Below are 20,290 nucleotides of genomic sequence, written 5' to 3' on the forward strand. Positions count from 1 at the left end.
GTGAAATATCTTCAGGACTGTGAGCCAGAGTGGAGTTAACTATTTTTTCAAAGGAAAAAGATGCTGGAAATATATAGTGGTCTTCATCAGCTGAAAGAACATGTGAAGCCAAGGCCAGATTCCTGGGCTGCACATGATGAACCTGTCATGGTATCAACTGAGTGAGCCAGAAGGTGTTTCACACCTCTCAACCCGAACCAGTTCGGTTCAACCAAATCCCAGGCGTAGGTCAGAGCACTTGGCCCAGCACGCAGCTGCCTGAAGGTGACCACATCTGGTGAGTAAGAGAGGAGAGGGCCTCTGCTGCATGGATTCCTCCTCCACAATGTAGCAAAGCTTTCCTCAGAGCAAAGTTTCATGTCATAGCACACGTGCGTGGTCTGTTTTAAATATGGTCATCACATGCATTGTCTCAAATCATTGCATAGGTCATGAAGTCCTCCTGAGAGCTGTGATCAACAAAGACAGGCTGAAGGAAGAGCTGTTGGAGTGAGTCCAGAGGCCACAAAGATGACCATGGGGCTGGAGCACTTCTCTGATGAAGACAGGTTGAGAGAATTGGGCTTGTTCAGCCTGGAGAAGGGAAGGCTCCCAGGGGACCTAATTGTGGCATAACCACTACTTAAAGGGGCCCTACAGGGAAGTGGGAGAGGGGCTGCTCACCAGGGAGTGCAGGGACAGGACAAGGGACAATGGCTTCAAGCTGACAGAGGGCAGGGTTAGGTTAGATGTTAGGTAGGAATTCTTCTCTATGTGGGTGATGAGGCCCTGGCACAGGGTGTCCAGAGAAGCTGTGGCTGCCCTTGGATCCCTGGCAGGGTTCAAGACCAGGTTGGATGGGGCTTTGGGCAATCTGGGTTAGTGGAGGGTGTCCCTGCCCGTCGCAGGGGGTTGGAACTAGATGATTTTTGAGGTCCTTTCCAACCCAAAGTATTCTGTGATTCTAAGTCCTTTTACTTTTCCCTCTGGTTTCTGAGCCTTTGAAGTTTGTTCAGGGTGTATGCTAAAGCGCTTTCCCACAACAGCTTTCCTGTAATGGAAGCAGCAATTCTCAGGTCATCTCTTGACTTCTGAAGCAAAGGCTTCAAAGCCTCCCCCAGAAATCACAAGCTGAAGTAAAAAATCTGTGTGTAGTAGCTCTGAATTATGTGTCTTCACACCATTGCTTCTCAATGTTGTATTTATGTCTTTTGAATTTCTACCTGTAAATAACCTTCAACACCTTTGAAATCTAAGTGTTCATAATGGTGCTGTGAGCTGGAAACATTTATTTCATCATTTAAAGCATTCCTGCCACCTTTAGAGGTTTTTTTTGCATCCCTGCATAACCATCAGCCCTTGGAGGGGAAGTACTTTGTGTGGTTTGGGTCTGGTTTGCCATGACCCATTCCTTGGTTAGGAGCTTGAGCCTCTTTACTCACCTTTTCCCACGTGCAGCTTTACAAAACCCAGTCTGTCGATCTGAGGGATGGATATTCACACCAGAACTAAGGCAGAATCCCACTCCTTAGCAGAAGGGCTTCGGATCAAGACCCAAACACAAATTACCATAAAACTAAGCATCACTTCAGTCAGAGCTCTCTTAATGTCAAGCTCAAGACCTTCTAAAACTGTTGGTGAGTATGTCTTAAACGTCCCTGCAGAAATGAAGTGTCTGTTTCCATGTGAACAACGGGGGTGTTCGTGGTTGTGCGTGTCCATGTGCAGGAGAACCCGCTTACCAAGAGCTGGGGAGGGTGAAGGAGATACCCTGGGTGTTGAAATGTTCACCCAAATGGCATCTTTTCTTCAGGTAGCTCAGTTGCAGCCTGGCTTTCTCAAGAGGGCCTGGGGGACCTCACTCCACATGGTTCTGGGCTCCTCACCATAAGAAGGACATTGAGGTCCTTGAGCGAGGCCAGAGAAGGGCAACCAGGCTGGGGAAGGGGCTGGAGGGCAAATGATATGAGGAGCAGCTGAGGGAGCTGGGGATGTTTAGTCTGGAGAAGAGGAGGCTGAGGGGAGACCACACAGGCTGCCCAGGGAGGGGCTTCAGTCACCATCCCTGGATGTGTTTAACAGACGGGTAGATGAGGTGCTCAGGGATATGGTGACAGGAACGGTTGGACTCGATGATCTTAAAGGTCTTTTCCAACCTTGTGATTCTGTTGTCCTACACCCCACATGGCTATCCCTGCCTGTTTGTACCCCCATCTGTGCCTCCCCTAGCCTCAAACTGGTTTTAAAGCTGTTTTAAGCTCACCCCAAACCAAAGGAACAGGTGGGGAACAGGCTCAACTGCAAATATATCCCCCCAGATGTTGTTCAGCAAAGCAGCTGACAGAGGGGACAGACCCCACGTGAGTCCCACGCAAGGGAAAAGGCAGAAAATCACACATGAACAAGAAAGTCTGCCCCAGGCAAGAGGTTTTACTAATGCTCCATCCTCAGGAAAAGTGTCAGTGGGGTTTGGGCCTTCTGTGACACCAGAGAACCCAATCAAAGACCCGAATCCAAGGGAAGTCAGCTTTCACACCCTGCTGCCACTCTGCCTCCCCGCTGTGGTACCCCCGGAGGCCGACCGCTGTGCCTCCTCTGGGGCACAGATAACCCACCTCTGGCTGCAGTGTGAGGTGGATGGGTGTTTCACTGGGCTTCCAGTGTCCTCAGAGCAAGACAGCCAGGGATGTTACTGGTTCAACTTTATGGAGGTGCTGTCAGATGGAGATGGGTTGGTCCCCTGGTCTGAGCACTCTCCAAGACCTTCACAGTTCTTCGTCCATCCCAAACTCCTCTGTCTTCCTCTACTATAAGGTGGGGCAGCAGCACATCCCTGCCTCCTGGGGATATTGTGAGGATCAGTATGCTAAATACCACAAGGCTCTCAGAGAGAGGGGGAAAGCACTGAAACACCATAAAAACCCCAGAAAGAACTGTGAAAGTCTAGGAAATGCCCAAACATTGGAGTTTGGACTGTGTGTTTCCCTTCTTGGAGCACTAGAAACCTTGTAAGGGATGTGTTTAGAGAAAAATAAATAAATAAAGGAGCGAATGAAAATGTCATATACATAAATATGCCACAATGAGTTTAGTCTTTGGATCAAAGTGCTCAAAAAACGAGACAGCTTTGAAACAGAAAGGCAAGAATCAAAATTACACGTCCCCGTGTATCAGCTCGGGTGCCAGCTGTTTAACTGAGGCATGCACACCGTGGCTGATTAAATCAAAACATTTTAACAGCTGTCTAAAAAAAAGTACAACCCCCTCCCCATCTTCCCAGGGCTGCTTTGTACACCATCTCCATGGCCTGCCCAGGAGAGCGGCTGCTTGGCTCCAGCCCCATCACCTGCCCCATCACCGCTCATCAGCATGCACACAGGGGGCACCGGGCACTCAGGGCTGGTCTGAGCTCCTCCAAAGGATGAGCAATAAGGCCCTTGGCAAGGTCCAGACCTCTCCTGGTGCCATCGGCTCACAAACCTGCATCTGGGCCAAAGCCCATGGGCTGGCTCGGACCTGCGCGATGAGTCAGTAGCGCTGGGCGGTGCAGGGGCACAGAGCGGCTCAGCGGGGTGGTGGGAGAGGTGCTGGATTTCACATCCAGCCCAAATGCAGCCCGGCTGCCCCAGCAAGGAAGAGGCTTTATGGAAGAGCAGAAGCTTTAGGTAAGTGTGTTGTTCCAAATACCATTTTGTGGGAACTGGGATGAGCAGTTTGTCTCAAACTATCTGTCTTGCAAGGTAACAGGACCTGCAGAGGCAGGATAACCTTTTGTGGACTGGATCCTGCAAGCATCTGCGTGGCGTCGGACTAGGGCCTCCACCCTGCCAAGGCTGGAAGGGCCTCTTGATCTCAAAGCAGCTGCTCTGACAAATTGGACATTACACTTCTGGACACTGTCCTTGCAAGGGCAGCCCCTCACTCAGCAGCCACCCTGACACACAGGAGCAGGAGCCTGTCCTTATCCGATAAGAAATAGGGATGGGTGGTGGCAGAGCACCTGCTTGCTAAAGCCCTGTGTGGGGCCACTGAATGGGGTCATGGCTCCATCAGCACAGTTGGGGGGGTGTTAAATGACCACTTGGGACCCCCCATTCCCCACCACTTCATTTCCAGAACAGTCTGCAATTCCATGCTGAGTCTGCACAAGATACATTCGGCCTCCCTGAAGGCTGGGGCCAGGGACCATAAAAGACAAGGGTTCGAGACATCTGACATGTGCCTGCCAGCCAAGGACTACAACTTTATGACAACCTATGCTGGATCCCTGGGTGGTGATAGCTTCTTATTTTTTCTCTTTTAGTCTCTCAAGCTTCTTACTTTTTCTCTTTTACTCTCTTTCTCAATCTCCCTCTCTCAAGTTCTCCCTCTCGACTTCCACCCTTATTCTCAGCACACAGCAGTAACAGCATTTCCAGTTTTGCTAAGTTCTACTAACTGTAATCCATTGCTCCCAATGCATGGTGTGGTGTGGTTTTGTTTGCAAGCTTTATAATTTTACTGGCTTTTAAGTAAAGTTGTGCTTTCCTTGGACCATCTGGGTGATTGTTACTCCTGAGTACAGTGCGGAGGATTACAGGAGCTCATCTCACCAGCATGGTTGTTAAAAGAGACTGGCTAAGAGGGGGTTAAACTGGCCTCTGGGGCAGTCAGCAAAGGTTAACTCTGCAGGTACCCACCTGCTGGGATGGAACCCACAAGTCTGAACCTCTCTGGTTTGCCCTCCTGGTGTCAGTAAGTGGTGGGTGGTCTCTGGCACCTGCATCCCCCCAGCCCCGGGGCCAAGCAGCACCACATGGCTGCTCATTCCCCATTGCTCCTCCCCTCCCTCCTGAAAACTATGTGGGCACAAGGGACTTGCCCATCTGGAGCAGAGCGTGTCCCTGGCCCACGGTCAGGCATTGCTTGGGAGGGTGTCTCTCAGCTCCGACCAGCCCAGCGGAGGCAGAGGCCTCAGCGGCCCAGCCGGTGCCCAGGTCCCAGCACGTGTGGCAGCAGGCACAGCCCGGGCTCTGGGAGGCCTGTGCTAGCTGTGCCCCCAGGGTCCCACTCCCTTGGCTGTACTGGGAGGATGTTGAGACCCTCTTTACAGCGCAGGTGTTGCCACAAGCCCCAGCACTGGGTCTCAGTAGTGCCTTCAGCAGGGCGAGCAGGAATCACACTGCCTAGGGTGCTGTCAGCCCCCTCCCAAAGGGACCTCCTGCCGTGGGAGGTGAGTGTTTTCCCAGCTTTCACGAGCAGACAAGGGATTAATCTGGGCAGAGAGGCCAGACACATTGCCTGTCCACCACCCCCAGCCACTGCTGACACCCACTTTGTATCTGCCCATGGATGGAAGCTGAAATGAATAGTGAAATAGTGAAATAGTGAAATAGGCATTTAGGGGGTAAGGTACTGGGAGCAGAGGGGTGCTCCAGCCCTCACAGGTGGGCTGCAGCAATTGGCAAGGGGTTCCTAGGTGGGCATCCACCACAGCAACGTCCCTGCTCTTGCAGGCATCACCATGTAAGGCATTTAAGTACCAGAGATCTGTGACACTTGTGTATTGCAGAACCAGGCATGTCTGTCTGGTTTGGGGGCTTCTTCCAGAGCATCCATTGTATGTAACTGGATGTTTGCATGCACCAGTGGGATGGAGGTTTTTATTATACTAAGATTTGCACAAGCCCTTCTCATCACATTCTTCTTTGGACCACGGGGATTCCTGGTCCTTCCCAGAGGATGCTGCCCAGGATGCAGCTGCCAGAAGCTCCCCTCCCCCCAAGACTCACAACCATTCCAGGGTAGGAATGGGACCTGTACACAGCTCGTTCACTGCTGCTCATCCACCCTTTGTGCCCAGAAAATAAGGGAAGGAGCTGAACTGCTTTTCACTTGCTTAAAAGTTGTAGTCGCTGCTGCCATAAAATGTCATCATCATAACGTGGGACTTCCCCACAGCTTTCCCTCCCCATCTGGCATGTGCTGCCTTGCCCAGCTATTTGACACAATGATTTTTAATAGCTTTTTAAATAAAAACAAAACTATCTCCCTGTAAAATACACACACACAAAAAAAGGTCTGTTGTCAATATTGTATTTATTCAACGTACTTCCACAGCTTTCCCTCCAAAATAGCTTGGTGGCACAGGCAGTAGAAAAGCTATGAGGGCTTCGAGTTGGACTATGGGTAAGAAAGGGCTCTGCACCTCTGTGAGCTCTCCTCAAATCCACACACGTGTGCCCACGCACACCTTGAGAGGTCTCAATCCCTGAACACCACACACAAGTGGACAAGAAAAGCACACGCAAGCCATGTGCACTGCAGCGTGGTGCTGTGCTACCCCTCCTGTTTGTTCCTGGGGGCAGCAACCATGAGCATGGCCCTAAGTATCATCCAACGTGCCAAACTTGGGGGCCTTCCGCCGGCTCTTTGTGTCTCATGTTTGGGGTGATGCTTTCGCTCATCACCCTGAAGATATTCTTCTCTTCCTTTGCCTAGAGAGCATCTGGCACCAGAACAGTGGTGGTGGCCCTTGGAGGGGGCTCACCTTGCTAGTGATGACTCTGATCTGCAGAAGATGTGTCCAGCTCTTTCAGGGCCAGCCAGCTGTTGTGTGGGAGCCGAGGCTGTATGCACCCCCATCATCACAGACACCCCTCTGCCCCCGGGCTCGCTGCCCGAGAGGTGGGCAGGGCTGGATGCAGCCCTGTGGCTGCTTCCGCAGCTCCTGGCTGGAGAAGAGCTCGATGCTCCCACGGGTATCACTGTGTCGCCGGGACCGCGCAGTGCGGTAAAGACGCCTTTGACACAGGCTTGTGCAAAAACCTGGTCAGAGGCCCTCGGGGGAGGGTGGGGGGTGGGGGTTGTGCGGGCACCTGCCCGGTCGCGGCAGGGTCTGAAAGGCTGCTGATACCTGTGCCCCTCGCCCGCAGCTCCCTCCGCTGTAGCTCCTGATCCGTACGCTCTCGAGGGGTCCGGGGCCAATGGGCCCTTTCCCATCCGTGGTCAGTGTCCCCCTCCTGCAGGGGGGAATTGCCGGCGACCCCTTCTCTTCCCCCCACCCCCCTCACACCCCCCCCCCCACCCCACTCCCGCCCCAAACGCAGCCCGAGCTCCGCCGGAGCAGCGGGCGCCCCTCACCACGGCCTCGGGGCGGGCGCTGCAAAGCTCCGCGTCCATTCCCCGGAGGGCGCCGGCCCCGCCGCCCGGATGTCACCGCCGCCTCCTCCCCGTTATTTACATCCGTCTTTAGCAGTCTAATTACCCGCTTTATTGCTTTCGCCCGGGGGAAGCCCGGGGACGGCGGCGCAGAGGAGGATCCTCCCCGCAAGCCCCCGCCGCGCTTCGCCCCGCTCCGGCGGGGGGTTGGGGCGGGGGGGGGAACAGCTCAGCCGGGACTTCCTCCTTATCGCCTGGGTCTCAGCAGGATTTCGGGCGGGGAGGGGCGGAGCAGGTCTCCGGAGGCGGCCGGGACCCGCCGCCACGCAAGGCCGAGGGAAGTCCCCGGGGTGTGGGGGGGGGGGATCCGGGGGAGGCTCCCCATCAGTCCGCCCTCACGGGGCGGCCGCCGCGGAGGGGAGGATGAAGGGGGGATGAAACCACCAAACCACCCGACAGCATAGATGGATTTTCAGATAAGCAGCGGAGGTAATTTATTGGCCTTTATGCGCTTCCGACGGAGGCGGAATCGGGTCTGCGCATCATTAAGCAGCGGGACTCCGCCTCAGCCAAAAGACGGTCCCCCCGGCACACACACCCCACACACCCCCCCGCTGCCGGGGGATGTCCCGCGCCCCAGCCAAAGCCAGTCCCGGGCTGCCCCAAGCCGGGGCCGGGCGCCACGGTGAGTGAGGGGCCGTCGGGCCAGGGTGCAGCTCCCTCAGCCCCGGGGGGAGCCCCAGCTTCTCCCCGCTCCTCCAGGTTGTCCGCGGCGCACTTGCTCTTCCAAACTCATCTAAATTACATCAATAACAGAGCGCACTCTTTAATGAGCTCTCAACTTTAAAGACTTGAAGGATATTAACAAGCCGCTTGACAAATGGTGCTTAGAAGCACATTAAAGACGCTGCTAATGGAGCGCATAATGACGGCTAATTTTCGATCAGATATAAATTAGAGCCCCAACAGTTATTTGCCTTAAGGACTTTATGTAAATGATCCTGTTCTGTATAAACGGGGAGGCGAGGCGAGGCGAGCCCCGCCGCGCTGCTGAGCGGTGCCGCAGCCGGACGGGGCGCGCAGTCCCCGGCCCCGCCCGCCGCGGAAACACCGCGGGGATGCGCGGGGCTTCCCACTGCTCCTGCGTGTCCCCCACCTCACATACACACGCTCCCCCTCACCCCGGCCCGCACACAGGGCACCGGCCCCACGGGCTCCCGCCCAAGCATGTTTATGCTGGCGGGAGGAAGAAGAGGAGGCCGAAGACTCATCCCGCTCCTGAGCTGGTTGATGGAGGGGAGGGAGCGGCCGCGCCCGCCGCGGAGGACGGTGCCGAACGCTGGCGGGGATCGGGGCCAGTCCAGCCGCACCGGCCGGGCAGCGCCGGTCCCCGCGGCCGCGGAGGGCTGGGGCAGCACCGAGCCGGGGCCCAGCTGCGGCACCGGCTCCTGCACACACACACACACACTCACGCTCCCGGGGCTGTCCCAGCTGCCGCCCGGAGCTCCTCAGAGCGCCTTTTTTCCCTCTTCTTTTTCTTCCTCCGCTGTTTTCGTTTGTTGTCTTGAGCTTTGTTTGGTTTGACACCAACCCCTCTCCACCCCCACCCCCCCTTCTCTTTTTTTTTTTTCTCTTGCTCTTAAATATTTGGGAGGGGAACAAGTGCCAGGTGTTGGCTGTTACCCCGGGGTAGGAATGCGTGATCCCAGCACAGCGGCCGCGACTCCTGCCCTCAGAGGCCGGCCCTGCCCGAAGCCGGAGGCGAACCCCGGCCCTGCCCGGCCTCCGGGATGCCCCTGCCACGGAGAGGCCCTGAGAGCGGGTCAGCAACGCCCCCGCCGCGGGAGGAGGGTCCCGGCCGGCCGTGGGAACCAACGGAGTTTTCTTGGGGATGTTTTGGCTTGTGGGCCGGGATTATTTTTTCCTTTCCTTTCCTTCCCCGCTTACTGGCTGGGTGTCCTGCTCCTTCCCAAACCCGCCTTTACCTTTTCGGAGCGCGCCGAGCCCCAGGGCAGGTTCCCCCCATCCCTGCGCCGCCGGGGTCCGGGCTCCCTCCTCCGGGAGGGCGCGGGGTTCTCACCTGCCAAAACAACAACAACAACAACAAAAACAGGGGGAAAAGAGTGTTGTCCCACTGTCCTCCCCCACGGTCATCGCCCCAGGACTTCAACCCAACCCTAGAAGCCCGGGGGGTGGGGGCTTGATGGGGTCTGCCACCACCGCGCTGCGGGGGGGGAAACCTCCGGCTTGGCGGGGGGGCTCCCCCTCTGCCTCCCCACCCCCCGGACCAGCAGACTCCCCTGAGAGGGAATTTGGGGAGAAAAAACGGCTATGCCCCTTTTCCCCCCCAATCTTTCCCCGCACCTTTCCGTGCAGCGACCGCTGGCCGGCGAGGGGGAGAGTTGCGGGGGGTCGGAGGGGCCCGTCGGCGGCCGTACTCACCCGGGCGGCCCCGGGGCTGCGCCTCCTCCTTGCTCCGCGCTCGCTGCCCCGATCCATCGATTTGTTCCTGGGAAAAACGCGGCGCGTTCTTATAGCAGCTACGAGCGATTAATATTGCATTAACCCTATTTAAAAAAAAAAAAAAAGGAAAGGAAAAAAACCCCGCACCCTCTCAAAGCCATCTATTATTAACGCGAGTGTAATTGGAGACCCGAGACGCGGGGCTGTGCGTGTCGTGGGGCAAAGGCAGGAAAACACAGGCGTGACACCGTGGCGGGAAGGAAGGGGAGCCGAGGGTGGCTAATACTTAATTTCAGGTCTGTGGTTTTCTAATTCGAGATTAAAAGCAGTCACGTCTTTGAAGCCAGACACTTGGTGTAAATGTACAGTTAAAATATTCTATTCCACAGTCCCCAGACAGGGCTCTGCTACTCCCAGGCTTCATTAAATTTTAATTATCATCCCAGACTGAAGCAAGGGAAGAGGGGGGGGGGGAAAGACTGTCCACCTAATTGCAATTGATAAAGGCAAAGAAGCCTGGATCTTTTTCCTCGCCGTGCACGCACAGCAGTTGTTGTTGTTGTTGTTGTTTTAATGCGGGCGAGGTCCGGCGAGGGCAGCGTCTCCACCTATAGACCCGCTGTTTACAAAAGATGCACGTGAAGGAAAGACGGGAAGTGATGTTATAGATGGGGGGGGGGGGGGGTGATGGGGGAGCGGGTTGGGGTAGGAGGGGGGAACGACATTAGCTCTTGGACAGCTCTAGAGAAAGATAAACGGAAGAGACAAGAACCCTCGTTAGGGCTCGGCAGCTTATTGTCTCCCAAAACAAAGCCGCTGGTGCCTCAGACCTCCCCGGCCCGGGCGGCGGTGCCAGGCGGCAGCAGCAGCGGGGCTGCCCGGGTACCTACCCCGAGTCCCTCGGAGCACCAGGTGCTTCTGCCCCTTCCCCTCCCCCCCGGCTCTTTCGTTCCTTTTCGTTTGCTAATAACCTGGCGTGTGTGGGACAGGCAGGTACCGGGTAAAGTCGACTAATTTCCCCAGGTTTTTAATTCGGGAAACTAGAGAGAGAGGTTTATCTCCAGGCACTAAAAGGTAAAAAAAAAAAAACCCCAACCAAAACCCACCGCGTTTGCTTTCTAAGCAGCTTCCTATTATCACATCGCCACTTAATTTTATTTCCATTCTCTCCAAGTTAAATAGAAAGCCGAGCTCACAGGGGAGCTGCCATGTGCCTACAGACTGGGGATGTCAAGCAGAGAGACTCACTGTGCAAAGTTAATTTCAATTCCCGAGGAGGATTTCACATTCTCGCTCGCTCTGACCCACAGTAATTAGCTGAGATAACTAATGATTACTTACTTATTCCTTGTAATTATCTGGATTTAATAATTCGCTGTGTAATTTATTAATTCGCCCGTAATAGCCTTTAAGTGAATGGCTCATTTAAGAGGGCGAAGCGGCAGTTCGGGGGCTGTTCGCAGCCTGCTGCTGCGCCTACCCACGGTTTGGGAGGGGGACGGGTCCCTACTGCTTTTAGGGGTCCCACTGACCCCTGCCCTCGCCGGCCTGGCTCGCCCAGGCCCCCCAACCCGCCGCTTTCCGCCCCCTTCCTGCCCTCCCTTAGCTTCTTAAAACGACCCCCGCGCCCGCGGTGGTTGCGCAGGAAGAGGGGGTGGGGGGATGGATGCATTTCCCCGCGGGGAGAGGTCTCGGCAGGGAGGGAGGGGAGGGCAGCGACGCGCAACCTCAGCGGTTGCCCTGTTGGTAAGATGCGCAGGGACGCGCAAGTGTGCGCGGGTAACGTGCAAGGAGCGTGCCACCCGCTCCCCAAAAGCCGCCCTGCTCCCGCAGAGGAGCCAAGCCGCGCTGCGCGCCCGCGGGGCTGTACAGTACCGTTGCGGCAGCAGTGAGGGTAACGGAGGCGGCAAGGAAGGGTTGGCCACGCCGGGGCCGGGAGCGGGGCGGGGGGACACCGCCTGTGCCGGCCGGGCCAGGGAGGAGGAGGCGCTGCCTCCGCGCCCCTCAGCTCCCGCGGAGCCACCGCCCCGGCCGTGCCAGCAGGCCGGCAACCCTCGGAGTGCCCGGGCGGCTTTGAAGATGCAGCTGGAGCTGGTGGCTGGGCGGAAATATGAATATTTAATAGCGTTCGTGTATGATCTCCTCTCCCCCCTTCTCCCCCCGCCCGCCGCCGTCGGGTTTCCCCGGCTTTTGTGAGCGCCGCGCGGGGAAATCACTTTTTTTTTCGTCCTTTTTCCCCCCCTTTTTAATTTCTGTTTTCCCCCCGTGTGCGTGCGTGGCACCTTTGACTCTCCCTCGCTGGGAGGCAGCGAGGCTCGGGCAGCGCACCCCCAACACCCCTCATCCCTCCCGCACAATCACAGCCGCGCACACGGGCACCCGCAGGAGCCGGGCGGGGCGCGGAGCGGCGCGGAGCTGTCTGTGGTGCTGAACCCGTAGCTCCTCTACCCCCTGGCCGCCTGCCCCCCCCTACCCCGGCCCCGGGGGGCCGCAGCCGGACACCCCCCACCTCCACCTCCTGCCCTCCCTCGCAGGCGATGCCGCACGCCGGGTAGCACCGCGCTGCCGCGGATGGGCGGGGGGGGGGGGATGCAACACCCCCACCCACACACACACACACCCCCCCCCGCCCCTCACCGCGGGGTTGGGGCGCATCCCGAGCCCCGGAGGCGGCGTTGAGCTGGCGGTGGGGAAACAAGAAGCAGCAAACGCGCTTTGCCAATAAAACGTTAAAATCCTTTTTTTCTTTTTTTTTTAATGAAAGACGATTTAACAACATTTCAAAATAACTCGGTACATTACTAGAATAAATAAACCGCTTATTAAACCAAAATAATTAAAAATAAAATAAAAAAAAAATCCCCAAAACAAAAACCCGAACCCAAACCAACGAAATCGGGTCATGTACAGAACTTAAGACTTCAAACAGCCTCGAATAGAACAGCGATACAGCGGAATCTGTAAGAATATATCTATATGTGCGTCAACGCCAATGAAATATTTACAATACATACAGGTACCCAACCGAGTACCCCTGTTTTATTGTTGTTGCTCCAAAAGAAATGTACCAAACCGTCTGTGAATTTACAAGCAGTGCAGCCTTGCTCGCTCCCTTCCCTACAAATTTAAATTTGGCTTTTCTACAAACAGACCTCTGGAAAAAAAATAATAAAAGGGGGGAGGCGGGGAGGGGAGGGGGATACGGGACACCACTTTCCTCCCTGGAAAAGTCTTGCAATCAAAGGTAATAAATAGCCGAGCAAATAAATAAATAAATAAACAAACAAATAAGCAGTCGGACAAATAAATAGATAAATAACCGAGCCGGTCTGAACACCGTCGCGATACAGCTTCGAACTCGAGAAAGACGGATATTGTGCTGGCAAGAGACCCGAAGAGACAACCTGCACCCCCACCACCACCACCCCCCCCCAACAACCCCACCAACACCCCCCCCCACCGCTGTCACCTACGCGGCCACATCCTTTCTCTCTTCGGGAGCAGCGTGTGGTGGGGACAATATGGGAATCCCCATTAAATATGTAACGCGGTAAACAAATACCTCGGACAGTGAATCAGGCTACACAAATAATGTAGGACATCTACTATAGGGTGCCGACGCCGTACGAATAGGAATACTCGCCAGAGAAATACCTTAGGTTCAGGTGACAATTTACAGATGGCCAAAAAGGACGTTCAGAAGAAGAAGAAGATAAATGCTCACGTTCATAAACCCTACCAACACAAAATATTTGATTCTCACTATCCATATTTTTTTTTTACTTTTATCAAGACTTAGATTAAAAGAGGTGTAATTAATTAGAATGAGCACAAAATGAAGTTGCTAGAGAGATAAATTAATAATTTACAAGGGGTTGTTTGGCAGTAATCTAATAATAGCTTTTGAAGACCAGTGAACACAGCAGGATCAGCTCTTTCCCTAAGCGTTATAACTTCAAGAGAAGGAAAAGGATAATAACCACAGTAAAAATATATATATATTTATATATTTATAATACGCAGTGTAAATGCAGAAAAACCTGCCATCTGTTTTTTTTTTAATTTTTAATCACTATTATTATTATTATTATTTAAATCAAAATACTTTTGAGACGTCTCTCGCAAGCCTCAACTCTAGATTCAAGTTTGGGTCCCGAGGAAGAAGCAGCCGTGCCGAGGCGGGCACGCCGCTGCGAAGGGAGGGCACCTTCCGCGCTGGCACCCGGGCCAGGTCTGTTAAGAATAAAAACCAGCGGTACTTGCCGGGGCGGGTCCGGGCGGCGGCTCCGCGGGGAAGTTCCCCCCCGAAAGTTGGGCGCGGGGCGGGCGGGGTGTGTGTGGTGATGTGTAGGGGGGGGGTTGTGTGTTCCTCCTTTCCCTTTTTTTTCTTTCTTTTTGTTGTTTTTTTTTTTTCCTTTTCCCTGTCGTTGTTGTTGGTTTAATTTGAATTTTCTTTTGTTGCGGCGATGGTGATGATGATGATGAGGATGATGAGGATGATCTGTTGATTCTCTTCCGCTTGCCGGCTCAGATGCCGGCCGAGTACTTCATGCGCTTCTGCTTCTGGCGCTGGTTGCAGAACCAGACGCGGACCACGTTTTTCTTGAGGTCCAGCTTCTCGGCGATCGCGGCGATCTTCTCGGAGGACGGCCGGGGCTGGAGGGCGAAGTAGGCCTCCAGCGACCGCTTCTCGGGGGCGGCGATGGAGGTCCGCTTGCGCTTCTTCTCCGCGCCGCTGAAGAGCTCGGGTTTGGCCAGCTTCTCGCGGTGGGACTTCTCGGCCTCCTCCAGCCAGGCCTGCAGGATGGGCTTGAGGGCGATCATGTTGTTGTGGGAGAGGGTGAGCGACTCGAAGCGGCAGATGGTGCTCTGGCTGAGGGAGCCCACCCCCGGGATCTTCAGGTTGGCCAGCGCCGAGCCCACGTCGGCCTGGGTCACCCCCAGCTTGATGCGGCGCTGCTTGAAGCGCTCGGCGAAGGCCTCCAAGTCGCGGGGGTCGGCGTCCACGTCGCTCATGCAGCCCATGTGCGCCGGCAGCCCGTGGGCGTGGGCCATGCCCAGCGCCGCCGGGTGCATGGGGTTCATGCCGGCCATGTGGGGAGCGTGGCCCGGCGTGGAGACCACGGCGCCGTCGGGGGCCGCCATGGCTCCCAGCGCCAGCCCCGGCGTCAGGTGCTCCAACAGTTCCCCCTCCAGCGCCTGGTGGGGCTGGTGGTGGTGGTGGTGGTGGTGGTGATGGTGGTGGTGGGTGCCCGACAGGGCGGACGGGTGGGAGATGGGCACCGAGGAGGAGGAGGCGGCCGAGGTGCAGGGGATGGTGTTCATGGTGTGGTAGGTGGCGTCCGGCTTGAAGGGGCTGTGGTGCGGCGGGTGATGGTGGTGGCTCTTGCTCGGGGAGACGATGTCCACCGCTGCCAGGGCTTCGGCGCGGGCCAGCAGGCTCTCGTCCAGACCGCCGAATATATTGCTCTGCAATTGCAAATAGAAGGCACACATAACGCTCAGCAGGGAATTCGCCTCCCCGCGCACTCCGCCGTGCCACTAAAACCTTCCCAGCATGTTAAAAGAGAAATCCTGGAGAAGGGGAGGGGGGTGGAGGGGGGGGAGAGAGGAGAGAAGAGAGGAGAAGAGAGGAGAGGGGAGAGGAGAGGAAAAGGGAGCGAGCGGGGCGATGGAGCGGGCGCGGCGCGCAGCCGCTCGCACAGAGGCAGCCGGCGGCGGGCGGACGGACGGACGGACGGACACACGCACCAGCCGCACGCAGCATCCCAGGTCATAAAAATTAATACGGGCGGCAAGAGCCGCCGCATGCATAAGTTGGGCGAGCGCCCGGCGGCGCCGGGTGATTTGCTGCGCGGCCATGAAAAAATCATCAGGCGGATCCGGGGGGCCGCCGAGGGGCTCCCCTTAAAGCGGGGCGGCGGGCGGCGGGCACCTACCGGAGGGGCGGGCAGGCAGGCCCGCCGCATCGCCTCCGTGCCGCCGCCGCCGCCGGGACCGGAGCCCGAGCCGGAGCTGGAGGCGCCGCTGCCAGAGCCGGAGCCGGGACCGGAGCCGGAGCCGCGTCCGGCGGAGCCGCCGGTGCCGGTGCTGCTGGGGGAGCTGGTGGCGGGGGCGGCGGCGCCGGCGGAGGGGCAGGGCGAGGCGGTGTGCAGGGCCGAGTACTTGGTTTCGTGGAGGCCGCCGCCGCCGCTGCCGCCGCCGCCGCCGTGGGGGAGGCCGAAGGGCTGCTTGCTGCTCAGGGACATCATCATGGTTCTCGCCGCCGCTGCGGCCCGGCCCGCCGGCAGGCTGCTGCCGGAGGAGGGCAGGGGCACGGGGCCGGGGGCCCGGACCCCCCGGAAAAGCCACAGGAGCCCCGGTCCCCCGCCCCCCCCCCCCCGTACCCCCACCCCCCGGAGGAAAAAAAAAAAGAAAAGAAAAAAAAAGGAAAAAAAAAATCCCACTCGCCCCCCAGCCGGCTGCCCGAGCCCCGCCGGGGAGGACGCGGCCGGGAGAGGCGGCTCCGGCGAGCCGGGGATGCGCGGGGGATACGCGGGGGATGCGCGGGCTGCCTCCCGCCCGCCCGCCCGCCCGCCCTCCGCCCGGGCGCTCGCCGCCGTCCGCCGCCGCCGCCTCCGCTCCGGCGCCGGCCCTCGCCTCTCGCGAAGTGCCCTCCCCGCCGCCGCGCCGGTGGGTTTTACTCTCTCCCCTCCCTCCCCTCCCCTCTCGCCTGTCACTACAGCCCAACTCCTCGGGAAGGGCCCTCCGCGCCTGCCTCCTCGGCCCCGGCCCCCTCCTCCGACTCTCCCTGCCCGCCCCCCGCCACCCCCGCGCCCACGCCCACGCGTGCTCCCACACTCACCGCCGCTTCCCGCCGCCTCCCGGAAAGGGGAGGGGAAAAGCCAAAAAAAAAAAAAGAGGAAGGGGGAACCGACCCCCTCGCCGCCCCAAATCCAGTTTAAATTAAAATAAATTAAAAAAAAAAAAGGCAAAAAAGAAAAGTGCCGCCCGGGTTCGCAACGAACCCACTGGTGTCCAAAGGGTGTCCCGGGCACTGCCCGGCACTGCCCGCCGCTCCAGCGGGGCAGCGAGGGCTGCGGGGGCGCTGGATGCCAGGAGCTGAGCTAAGGGAGGGGGTGGGAAATGCAAGGAGCGGCGGCCGGGATCTGGGGGGTCCGTCCCGCCCGTCCCGTCCCCAGCACCCCCGCTTCCCCGGCATCCCCCGTCGGCGGGGAGCCGGAGGGATCCTCCTGCCAAAAGCGCACCGCTGTCCCGCCAACTTCCCCCCACCCCCCCTTCGCCTCTCTCTTCGGAACAGAAGAAAAGAAGAAAAGAAGAAGAAGAAGAGAAAAAAAAGAGAGTGAGAGTCAGTTCTACCGAAGGTGGCCGGGTTTTATTTCCATGAATTTCACTTTTGTAGCAGGAAGGTTAAAATAAGTGCTTAGGTGTTTAATTTCTCACCTAAACAGCAGACTTGGTAATTTTAAAGGAAATAAAAAAAAATAAAAATAAAAATTACATTGCATCAGCTCTCACTGTCGCCAGCTCGGAGAAATGAAATAAATCAAAGTTAAAAGCTTGAGTATCATTTAATTATGGTGCGAATAGCGCTTGGAAAGAAGTAGAACAACATCTCTAAACAAATTATGGCCGGGCCAGGAAGGAATTATTAGATTGAAATTTCATTTAGGCTCGGGAGACACAGCGCTTCAATATGTAATCTGTTATGCCTCATCTGATTTGTATGCTTAATTCAGCTTGACGAATTTATTAGTTTTCATAATAGTAAAAAAATTGAGCAGCACTATGGGCTAATGCATTGTGTGTACTATAAATTGTATGTCACCGTTGAAAGGCTGAAGTCTATAGAAATCTTTTATTAATGACAACATAGGAAAGAGGATTTTCTTGCAAGCCTTTAAGGAGTTCATGCCAAACCTCTGCGCTTCGCGTCTCAGTAGGCTATTAACATATCGTCATACTAATTAGGCTACTTCATGAGTGATATAATTTCAAACTTTAAATTATGTTCTAATTAACAAGGGTTGTCCAATTTGCTTAATCTTCAAAAGGCTTTTGGCTTGTCTAATTAGTCTAAAGCACCGAGCATCTCCAACGCCCAAGAAAAAGCCATCAATAATGTTTCTTTTCTGCGTGTTCGCGGTAAATCCCGGGCAGAGCCCACGCGAGGCGCGGTACTCCCGCGGCGGGCAACAGCGGCTGGCGGGGAGGCGGCTGCCCGTCCCTCCGCCTCCCTCCGCCTCCCTCCGCCGGGGTCCCCGCAGCGCGCCCGGCCGCTCCTGCGCTCCCGCCTTCGCCTCCCCGGCAGCGGCCGCCAACCCCTCCGCGCTTGAGCGCGGGGAGGTGTGCGGGTGAAAAGAGCCGAGAAGGAAAATCCGGGAGGAGCGGGGGGGGGGGGGGGTGTGTGTTTTAAAAATGAAATAAAGAAAAGAAAAAGAAGAAAAAAGAAGAAAACGCCTCGTTGGCGCTGGGAAGTCCGAGGGCAGCCAGCCTGCGCGGAGCCGCGGAAAGGGCTCTGCCCGCCCAGCTCTCCGGCGCAACTTCGGCGGGAGGAGGGGGGAAAAAACCCCACCCCCCCCCCCAACCTCCCCACGCTATACATTTAACCCCTCCCGCATTGAGTTTAATTACTCGCAATAGTTGTTCTAATGTATGCTGTCACACGGGAGAATTGAGAATGCATATCGTTAATATGAATTAATCTTGATTTTAATAGCAACTGACAACCGATCTCCAAAACGCTGAGCGCTCCTCGCCGCTCCGAACGGCCGCCACGGGGGTGCAGCGGGATAGCTGGGCAAACTTTCCTCGGTGCCGGGCCCGGGGGCTGACCCCGGGGGTCCCGGCGGAGGCCCTGCCTGCCGGTGCCTCTCCGCGCCGCGGGGACGCGCCGCCGGGCCCGGCTCGGCGTTGCCGCGGTACCCCGGTGCCGGCAGCGCCCTGCCCGCGGCAGCGGCACACGCTGCGTTTCCCTTTTCCCTCCCCACTCCCGCCCCGCTGTTTAGTGGGTTGTTGGGGAGGGTTTTTTTAGGGGGGATAGGGGTGTGTAGGTCTTGTTGTCAGGCTTTTTATTTTGAGGGAAACACCGCGATGCCCGGCTACCCCCCGCACTGTGTCGGGAGGGACGCCGTGGGGAGAGCCGCAGCAGGCGCGGAGCCCCCGCCGCCCCCGGCAGCTCCTCGGGCCTCCGGGGCCGCGGGCCCTGCAGCCGGCTCTGCGCACCAGTGAGCCGCCTAAATAAAAGAGCTTCCCCCCCCCCCCCTCCCCTTACCCACGCCCACACCCTGACCCACGCAGACATCTGGGGAGAAATCACTGTCGCCTCTCATGTATCCATGTTCTGATTTACGATTAAAATTTAAAGCCGCGCATTCATATTTTACCGAACCTAATGCGCCCTATGAATTTTTAATCCATTAAGATGCGGGCTACACTTTGAGCAAACTCTACCTTTGTTGTCAGAGCTGGGCAGCGGCCGGCCCCGGCTCTGCCGGAGGGGAGACCCCGGTGCCCCCCCCCTCCCCACTCTCCATCGCCCCCGGCTTCCGCCGCCTCTGGGCCGCTGCCCCGGGGGTTGAGTGCGACCTGGCCCCGCCGCCGCGGAGCCACCGCAGGTGCGGACGGCTGCAACCCGCGAAGCTGCGGCAGCCACCGGGCCGGGACGCCCCGTCGGGGCAGCCCCGTAGCCCCCACCACCCTCGCTCCTCACGTCGCCGGCTGCTGCACCCCGTCTCCGCCTCCGGTGCGCGGCGTTGGGTGGGCACCGGGGGCTGCACCCTCCTCGCCGGCCCCCGCCGCCTCCCGGGGCCGGGCGGCCCCACCAGCCCCCCGGCCTCGCCGGGGCCGCGCTGCCGCCTCAAGCCGAGTCAAGTCACGAAGTCAAACTTAAAGCCCGGAACGATCAATGAAGACTTTTGCCGTCCGTGGCGCCTCGTGCTTCCTGGCACTAAAATAAATGCAAGAAATCGAAACTTAATTACTTGAAAGAAATCCAGAAATCCCTCTGCATAATTTATCCAGGCGTTTTGCGCGGCGTTTGCGTTGAACGCCCGCGTTTAACTCCGCACGCTCCTCGCCCCTCGGGGGGCGGGCGAGAGGCGGCCGGCCTCGGCCCCAAGAGCCCTCCCGATCCCTGCCCGGCCGCGGGGAGAAGAGGAGGGAGCTTTTCGGAGGACACCGCCTTCCTGCTTCAGGGTGGCACGGCGCTGAGCCCCCCGCCCCACACCCCGCGGCTGAGCCCATCACCCCAGGGCAGGGATGCAGGGATGCAGGGACGCAGGGATGCAGGGATGCAGGGATACAGGGATGCAGGGATGCGGGCAGGGAGGCGTGCGGTGCCCCCTCCTCGCTCCCTGCGAGGTCCGAGCCCTGAGCGAGGTGCCCAGCAGATATTTTCTGATCAGGCGTGTCTGGCGTAACAACCGGAGTCTCCTCAGCGCCGTGGGAAGCGCCAATGAAGTGACTCAGTTATTCTGATAAACTCTTCCCCTCGTCTTTGATGACACCCCCGTGGCCTCCGCAGTTCTTCTTATGAACAGGGCACGACACCTGCTAGCTGGGGGTAGTATATCAACCGGCAGCGCGCCGATGGCCTCCCTCACTTGCCATCTCGCCCGGCTGATGAGAGCCCCCTGCTCCGCGAGCCTTCCTCTGAATTCATTAGGACTGGGAGTCTGCCGGCTCGGGAGCAAACTTTATCACAGAC

The 20,290-nt window shown here is 57.5% G+C and overlaps 1 protein-coding gene across 1 annotated transcript; it reads right to left on the reverse strand.

Moving 5' to 3' along the window:
• Nucleotides 1-14,043: 14,043 nt before the first annotated feature.
• POU4F2 (POU class 4 homeobox 2) lies at nucleotides 14,044-15,836 on the reverse strand (the record flags this gene model as incomplete). The annotated part of the gene is made up of 2 exons (XM_084266678.1): nucleotides 14,044-15,051; nucleotides 15,522-15,836. The coding sequence occupies 2 exons, from the start codon at nucleotides 15,834-15,836 to the stop codon at nucleotides 14,110-14,112; spliced, it is 1,257 nt and encodes a 418-aa protein (XP_084122804.1). The 3' UTR covers nucleotides 14,044-14,109.
• Between the last annotated feature and the right edge of the window lie 4,454 nt (nucleotides 15,837-20,290).

This window comes from Gallinula chloropus (assembly GCF_964237585.1).
Source record: "Gallinula chloropus genome assembly, chromosome: 7".
NCBI lineage: Eukaryota > Metazoa > Chordata > Aves > Gruiformes > Rallidae > Gallinula > Gallinula chloropus.